The sequence below is a fragment of the Phalangium opilio genome, unplaced genomic scaffold (assembly GCF_054372755.1).
Source record: "Phalangium opilio isolate 3A_F unplaced genomic scaffold, DU_Popi_V2 ptg000043l_1, whole genome shotgun sequence".
Taxonomy (NCBI): domain Eukaryota; kingdom Metazoa; phylum Arthropoda; class Arachnida; order Opiliones; family Phalangiidae; genus Phalangium; species Phalangium opilio.
The window spans coordinates 4878952-4887661 of record NW_028324167.1 but is presented as its reverse complement, the minus strand read 5'-3'; the positions used below and the strand labels follow the sequence as shown (position 1 = coordinate 4887661).

The window sequence follows — 8710 nt, the reverse complement described above, 5'->3', positions numbered from 1 at the left end:
AATTTCATACGAATAATACAAAACTACAAGGGATTTATATAAAATACATGCAAAGGTTATGCTGACTACTACTAAAATACCCATGAATATTGATTAAAATACGAGCATTTATATAAAACAACCTAAAAAACACCAATTTTACCCTGCACAAGAGGTTTATTAGAAACTAATTCTGAATTTCATACGAATAATACTAGACTACAAGGGATTTATATAAACTACATGCAAAGTTATAGCTGATTACTACTAAAATACACATGAATATTGAATAAAATACTGGCATTTATATAATACTACCTTAGAAAACACCAAACGTGATTTATATAAAACTACATGCAAAAGTTATAGCTGACTACTACTAAAATACACATGAATATTGAATAAAATACTGGCATTTATATAATACTACCTTAAAAAAACACCAATTTTACCCTGCACAAGTGGCTTATTAGAAACTAATACTGAATTTCATACGAATAATACTAAATTACACGTGATTTATATAAAATACATGCAAAAGTTATAGCTGATTACTACTAAAATACACATGAATATTGAATAAAATACTGGCATTTATATAATACTACCTTAAAAAACACCAATTTTACCATGCACAAGTGTCTTATTATATACTAATGCTGAACTTAATACAAACAATACTAAATTACACGTGATTTATATAAAATACATGCAAAGATTATAGCTGACTACTACTAAAATACCCATGAATATTGATTAAAATACGAGCATTTATATAAAACAACCAAAAAAACACCAATTTTACCCTGCACAAGTGGTTTATTAGAAACTAATACTGAATTTCATACGAATAATACTAGACTACAAGGGATTTATATAAACTACATGCAAAAGTTATAGCTGATTACTACTAAAATACACATGAATATTGAATAAAATACTGGCATTTATATAATACTACCTTAAAAAACACCAAACGTGATTTATATAAAATACATGCAAAAGTTATAGCTGATTACTACTAAAATACACATGAATATTGAATAAAATACTGGCATTTATATAAAACTACCTTAAAAAACACCAATTTTACCATGCACAAGTGTCTTATTATATATACTAATGCTGAACTTAATACAAACAATACTAAATTACACGTGATTTATATAAAATACATGCAAAGGTTATAGCTGACTGCTACTAAAATACCCATGAATATTGATTAAAATACTGGCATTTATATAATACTACCTAAAAAAACACCAGTTTTACCATGCACAAGTGGCTTATTAGAAATTAATACTGAACTTCATACGAATAGTACTAAAGTACACATGAATATCGACTAAAATACAAACATGGTTATGATGCAAAGTGAAACATACCCTTTTTTATGAAGCAAAAGTTGAACTATGATGCTTCCACAATTCTATTTCATCTCGAAAGTCACTGCCGTACCTGATTTAAATCTCTGGTGAATCATCTGTCCATTTGTAACACGGGCACAAGTCCTTAATCCGGTATTTAAACTCACCGCACAGAGTACAAAAGTTTCGCTCGTCAAGAAGATGTCTTCGCTCTTTATGGGTCGACATACGGATAAGGTTTTTAGATTGAACTAAAACACAACGTCTGAAGTGCGCACAGTCACGTGATGTGCAGAAATAATTTAATTGGCCGCAGTGAGGCACGTCTTTTAAAGTCCCAGCACAATGAGGGCAATGTAGATGACCCGTAAGGTGCATGGGGGCATACCCTACGTTTTTTGAGGTTTTCATGAACATTTTCGGCCATACCGAAAGAGATGTGGTCAGATGAATGAAATATACCAGAATATTACTTATTATGCTAAAACTTTTACCGATCTTAACATTTCCGAGTAAAGTATACACGAATATGGCTAGACTGTCTCTTATGTTTTCTATTTAGCACACATTTTAAGGGACATTTTTACCAAAACAAGATTTACATATTACGTAAGTTGCATCGGAGGAAACACGTGATTTCTTACTAGCCTTGTCACCAACCTTTCTCTCTAGAGTTCGGAAGTGAAATGACTCTCTATAGTTTACAAAATCCCCTTTAGGCCACCCAGGTGTATGTTATATGACATTAAGTGGGAGGAGGGGGTCGAACATGGTTCATAACAAAAGAATTTATCCCAATCTGTTTTTTTTACTTATAGGTAAACACGTTCAGACGTGTTGCAATGGCTTTTGGGGGCGTGGTCGAACCAGTTGTATTGTTATCAATGGAATTTATTTCGTCCTTTCTTTAATTGGAACACCCACCAGGTTTTATGACATTACAAGGGGAGCGAGGGTAAACCTTTATCCCCATCTGCTTTTTTTATTTGTAAGTAAACACGTTCAGACGTATCTTAAGGGCTTTGGGGTGGGGGGGGGGTCGTACCATTTGTATTGCTATGAATGGAATTTGTATTTAGAGTGATTTATTGCTTTGTTAATTGGTGGCCCATCCTACCACCAAACATTTAATTGATTCCAGGTGGTTGCCCGGAGGGCATTATCCGGACAAGTCTCAACAAGTTATGTTTATGTAGCGTTAGCAGAGATACAACATATCATTAAACCGAAGCAATAACCTAATACGTACTATATTTATCAAAATTATCAACCTCGTAATCAAAAATTTGTGGAAAACATAAAACGGTATTGAAAGAAGCATCATTCACAACGCATTTCGTGTTAGAAGTAAAAAACAATCGAAACGTTTTTGATCAACTACGTTACATTTTTTCGAAACGAAATTGAGCATTTAAAATTCCTAAAATCCCATAGGAATACATGGGAAAATGAATAGACCACCGAAACGAAATCAGTCGTTTAGCATACATTCTACCGACACGAAAAGCGTCATTTGAAAAAAATTTCAAATTGTTAAAAACGTTTCGATAAATTTTAGCTAAATTTATCAAAATTACTCTATGTTTCACCAAAAAAACTTAATTTAGCCTCATCAATTCAATTTTGTTAAACACACCACCCTCCAGTCCACGAACTTGGATTCATGTATATTTAATTATTTTGAAATAAAACATCGTCACCTAACCTCTCAATATTTAATTAGATCACACGCGTGACGATGGACGGATGCCCCGAAGTTATAGCGGTCACTAATTTAACAAGGCTTGTAACTTCCTTTAACAAAAACCCTAAATTTTTGACACTCCTATTGATTATCCTCATAATCCTTGCAATTAAATTATCTGATTTTACATTTTGGTATTTCATTAGTTCGCGTGGTAATTATACTTTGAATGGATAAACTGGAGACTATTTATTATGATATATCAGATTCTGGAGGTTACGCTGGTATTGCACTGTTGTATCGCTCTGCGCGAGAGAAAGGCTTGAAAGTGACTATAAAAAATGTAAAAGATTTTTTAAGTCGACAAGATGCATACACTTTACATAGACCCGCACGATTGAAGATAAGATATAGAATAATAGTTTACGGATTAAATCAACAATTTCAAATGGATCTTTGCCACCTACAGAAGATAGCGAAGTATAATAATAAAAATCGTTATCTCCTTTGTTGTATCGACGTTTTCATTAGAATGGCTTTCGTGGAACCTGTCAAAGACAAGCGGGGTGTGACGGTCGCATCTGCCCTCAAGGTGATTTTGGATAATGGAAGAAGCCATATCCCTAATGTTATTCAAAGTGACAAAGGCTCAGAAACCAGCCTCTTAATCTCCATCAAACTCTATGACTTGGGAAGATAGGTTATAAATTTGCTCACCGAATTATTTGGAAAATAATTCTTGGACGAGTCCAAAGGTAAAGTTACGTAAAAACTCATTCCAAGTCAACTTCTTGAACCCAACTATCAAATTCAGGGCCGTATCCTTTCCACCTAACGTAGAGCTCTACCGTTTTGTCAGACCTTCGTCTTCTTTTAAAAACCCTTTCTATTTTATAAGTACAAGATTTAACGTCTTTTCCGACGGCTTGAACCTCCTCACAATAAAACGATCCCAATATGGGAGTTGAGTTTAGATCCTCTACCTTATATATAGGTGGGTTTCTGGTCAACCGTGCGGTGACCTTGAATAATTCTTCCGACCAGTTAGGATGGTAACCTTGATAGAAATGGCCCTTATTTTTACTAATACTCACAATATCCCCAATATCGAAGTCTTAGCTTAATGGGGGGCTGAAATCCAAATCACCATAAAGAGTAAGCCAAACTAGTTTGGTATTTTCTGCGGTAACTTCAATCGGTTTACACTTGATAGATCTGTGGTATGAATTATTGTAGGCACTAACTAAATCTTGAATCACGTCGACGTATTTTAACGTATTTTTATGGGTAAAATATCTGTATAACCTTGATCGAAGCGTTCTAATAAATATTTCAATTAGAGCCGAATTAACCACTGAATTTGTCGTATAAAACCTAATTTTCTGTGATTTTAACTCATCTTGAACAAAATGCAATAAATTGTAAGCGTGAAGGGGATGGATGGTGAGACGATTGACGTGGTATTTAGCCAACCACACTATCTCCCCGTGGCTACCTCTAAAATTCAAACTATCGAAATTAATATAATGGACGATACGGGTGACTACGTGCAATTTCAACGGGGTAAGTCTCACGTCGCTCTACACTTCCGTCCTAGGAAATCTTGGACGTCGCTATAATAACAGGGTTACGTTAGTTAAACCGTCATTTGATGTATGGTAAACGGACCAATAGCATCATGAGACCTCAACAAAATCATAGCGTTGTGGATTTTGAAAATTTCTTTTTAAATCAGGCTGGATATGGATCGATACCGGTTTATCACGGACAAAGTGTGCAACGAGGTTCTGGTTTCGGAAATATTCTAGCCTCCCCATTTCGAAGTGCCTTTCCACTTTTAAAACGCAGTGCTGCTTACCTTGGTAGGAAACTGTTGAGTTCTGGTACAAAAGAGGCCACTGACGTGGTTAGTGGAATTCCAATCAAAACCTCTTTCAAATCCCGAGCAAGACTGCTGGGAAGAGACTTTATTATCCACAGCGGAGGAAATAAAACGAATGACAGGATCAGGTGCTAAAAAAAGCGCGTCTGTCGTACTAATATCACTCCGAGGAAGAGTAAGAAGAGGAGAACAACAAAATCAATCCCCTCTCCACGAGATATTTTCACAACATTAAAAATATGAGTCTGTTACACCCGCATTCACAGGGTTGCGTGAATTCAGAGCTAGGACTCTTCGATGTACCAATGACGCAAACGGGTATTGTTAGCGGTGAATGGGTGGAATATAATTCCATTTCTAGTATCACGAACTTGACTTTCCTAATTAATTCACGTTCAAGTCGAAATCCTAAAAGCCGATGGATCGACTCCAAAAGCAGCGGTTATTGCAAATGATGGTACAGTTACCACACCTATGGATAATATCGCCCCCACCAATCTCTTTCTACAAAGTTTATTTCCGGAGGTTCACCTTTTTTAAACGAAAAATCTGTAACTCCATCAGCTCAAAATTACCCTTATAATGGTCTGATTCAGAATGAGTTAACATTCGGGGATTCGGCTAAAGAAAGTCACTTAACATCATCTCTGTATTACCGGGATACACCAATCATTTTGATGACTTCGACAATAACACTGGCTTCCAGAAAAGAGCGAAATTCACCCAAAATGGTGTGATTGATATGATCGGACCAGTACATATAGACTTCTGTCAACAACCGAGATATCTACTAAATTTTGTAGACATGAAATCTGTGTTCGCAAAACCTAACTTGAATTTTTGTTTACACGCCGACGTACCATGCAAAGTGAATATATTGTCAGCTTCTCTCTATATTCGGAAGATGAAATTAATTCCCGAAATCCCCTTAAGTCATGCCAAAGTTTTAAACGTTGCTAGAGCGAAGTACCCTGTAAACCGTACAGAGTGTACTTCCTTTTCGATTCCCAGAGGTAACATGAGCGTTGTTCATGACCACCTGTTTACGGGTTCTTCTCCCAAGAAAATCGTAATTGGACTTGTAAAGCAGAGCTCCTTTCTTGGGGAGTTAGCTAGTTGTCCTTATAACTTTCAGCATTATGACATAAATCACATTGCTCTTTACATCGATGGAAGTTGCATACCCCACAAACCACTAACACCTAATTTCGGGAAAAATAGTTATATTCAAGTTTATTATAATCTCTTCCTCCAAACAGCGCAGACGGGAGATGAAGGAAACGTGATAAGTCGGGAAGATTTTGCTAGAGGCTATACTCTGTTTTGCTATGATTTAACAGTTGATTTAGACTCTAACGCGTCTCACTTCCATCTTATTAAAAACGGAAATATTCGACTCGAACTTAAATTCGTGAAACCTCTCCCAGAAACAGTAGCAGTAATTGTTTATGCCGAGTTTCAGTCCCTCGCCGAAATTGACAAGAACAGAAACGTAACCGTTGAGTAATGGATACCCTCCAATAAGAGAAAATATTTGAAACCGATAAGTTTACCAAAGGACTGTTTTGTGGTGTTTTCGCGGCAAATACTCTACCCAAGGTGGTGCGGAATTTCCCGTCTCTCTTCATTGTAAACACCGACTTTTCACAGGACGCTGGAGAACATTGGTGTATAATATATTTCTCAGCCTCCAAAAACACCGAATTTTGGGACTCTTTCGGGAATAGCCCTGAAGTTTTTAAGTTTGCTAATTTCATTGCAAAAAATAGTAAGACGGTCACGTTAAACTCAGTACAGTTACAAAGTAACACTTCTTTAACTTGCGGAGGTTTCTGTGTTTACTTCGCTATAAATAGATGTAGAGGAGTTAAAATGTATGACATCATTTCAAGATTCTCCAAAAATAAAGCTGTTAATGATTGTATGATTAAGGAATTCATGTTCAAAAAATATGCAATAATATTTTAATTTTATTATGCTCAGTTTTTATTTTCAATTTAATTTTTTTGTAATTTTTTCAAGTGTTCAATGAAGAAATGTCCATACGAAAGGGTTCTAATTCCGTCACCTAAAATAAACTTCTTGTTGTCACAAGGATTCAACGCCAGCTTGATTTGACTTATCGTATATAAACAATGTTTTACACTTGTAATTCTTTTCATAGTTATTTTGGAAGTTTTTCTTTTCCGCACACAATTTAGATAATCGGTATGTGTCAATGTATTCTTGACAACACGTCTGCATACGCCTTTCGCTGTCTTTTTCTCCCCCTTGGCACTCATAATGCTGTACATCTTGGGACGCAAGCCTACGAAGCTTTGGATGGGTACTCCATCCATCTCATCCTTTAGCTTACCCAAGACCTTTCGATTTTCCATAGAAAATAGGGGATGATCTTGATTATAACCCGAGAAATCGAATAACTCCTTGTTTTTCTGAAAGTCTGCGTATACATCCAAGGTTTCAATTGAATATGTCAGACTATCAGTGTCCGTGAAGAGGAGGGCAGCTCTTTTCCCGTAGTAGGTTCTTATGAAATCGTAGTGAAATTGATATCTACAGAGAAAAACTTTCAATTGATTTCACAGTAGCTATTAAGAGAGTATCTTACAAAAAAAGTTTGGATAAATCCAGTATGGAAAATCCCGTATAAGTGGGACGGTTCAGAGTCAAAGATTTTTTAGTCATCTGTATACTAACGAGGTTCTCATGAAAAACAATAAATCTCTCAAAAGCAGGAGATGATGCTTTCTTGGTAGCCATTTCAGGTGTTTGAACAAGGTGGAAAATTATTCGATTGCGTAGATTTTCCATAGTCTTCCCTAAAACATTTTTTGTGTTAATTTCACTTTTAATCATATATTAATTAGTACTGACCAAAAACGCTGTTGTTCATTAGTTTGAAATAATCTTTCTCGAAGGAATTAGCAGCATTCATTCGCTTCTCAGTGTTAAAATTAATATGCGGTTGAAGCCACGGAGCTTGCTCGAAAGTCAAAATGCGATTCACTTGTTTAAGTTTTAAACCCAGTGATAAGTAGTATTTTAAATTTCGATAGTGGATAACGTAATCACGTTTGTTGGTTAGATCAGTCACAAGTTTTGGTAACGTGTCCTTGACCGTTAAACCATTTTCTTTCATCATAAGCTTATAATACGATGAAAACATGTCCGTGGTTATTCGTTTGGATTCAGGTGCGAGAGGGAGGCAATTATGATCTTGATGAAGTTCAACTGGGTAATCCAAATCAACGGATAGTATGAATCCATATGGAGAGTCGTCTGGCAAATTTAATATTTGGTTCTCCGTATAATCTAAAAGATTTTCAGATTTCACCCAGGCAAACCTTCTCGTAGGAAGATAATACTCCATAACTGTTCCTAAAGAAGTTGAGTATCGGTAATTCTGTTACAACAATTAATATATTCCCAAAACGTTTTTATTACCATAGAGATTGTTGACATCCAAATAAACTATATAGTTTGATGGTTTGGCTTCCTCAAATGTCTCTGGGAGATATTTGTTGTTGGCTTCTGCGTGTCTATGAGCCACCATCGCCACACCACCACGAATACCACGCTCTGAGATTAACTCAATTAGTATTTCTTAACATAATGAGCCTTACGAAAAATTTACCTAGGAATAAGTGTATATCTGGGTCTAAAATTAGATCGAGTTTAACCTTCGTCATGAGTAAGGCAGCCTCCCATGCAAAACCTATGGTATGGAGGCTTTAGAAACTCATTTTTGTACTGTTTTGCCGCGTTTCAAATTTCGTGGGAAATTTAGGTTCTAAA

The 8710-nt window shown here is 35.7% G+C and overlaps 2 protein-coding genes across 2 annotated transcripts; both read right to left on the bottom strand.

The window, feature by feature from the left end:
• Positions 1-3803: 3803 nt before the first annotated feature.
• On the bottom strand, positions 3804-4429 carry LOC149677878 (uncharacterized). The gene is made up of 3 exons (XM_089837397.1): positions 4426-4429; positions 4178-4384; positions 3804-4087 (listed from the first exon to the last, which is right to left on the bottom strand). The coding sequence occupies exons 1-3, from the start codon at positions 4427-4429 to the stop codon at positions 3804-3806; spliced, it is 495 nt and encodes a 164-aa protein (XP_089693523.1).
• Positions 4430-7468: 3039 nt separating this feature from the next.
• LOC149677877 (uncharacterized) lies at positions 7469-8476 on the bottom strand. Its single transcript, XM_089837455.1, has 3 exons — positions 8360-8476; positions 7790-8293; positions 7469-7734 (listed from the first exon to the last, which is right to left on the bottom strand). Exons 1-3 carry the CDS (start codon positions 8466-8468, stop codon positions 7520-7522), a joined length of 828 nt encoding a protein of 275 aa, XP_089693581.1. The 5' UTR covers positions 8469-8476; the 3' UTR covers positions 7469-7519.
• Between the last annotated feature and the right edge of the window lie 234 nt (positions 8477-8710).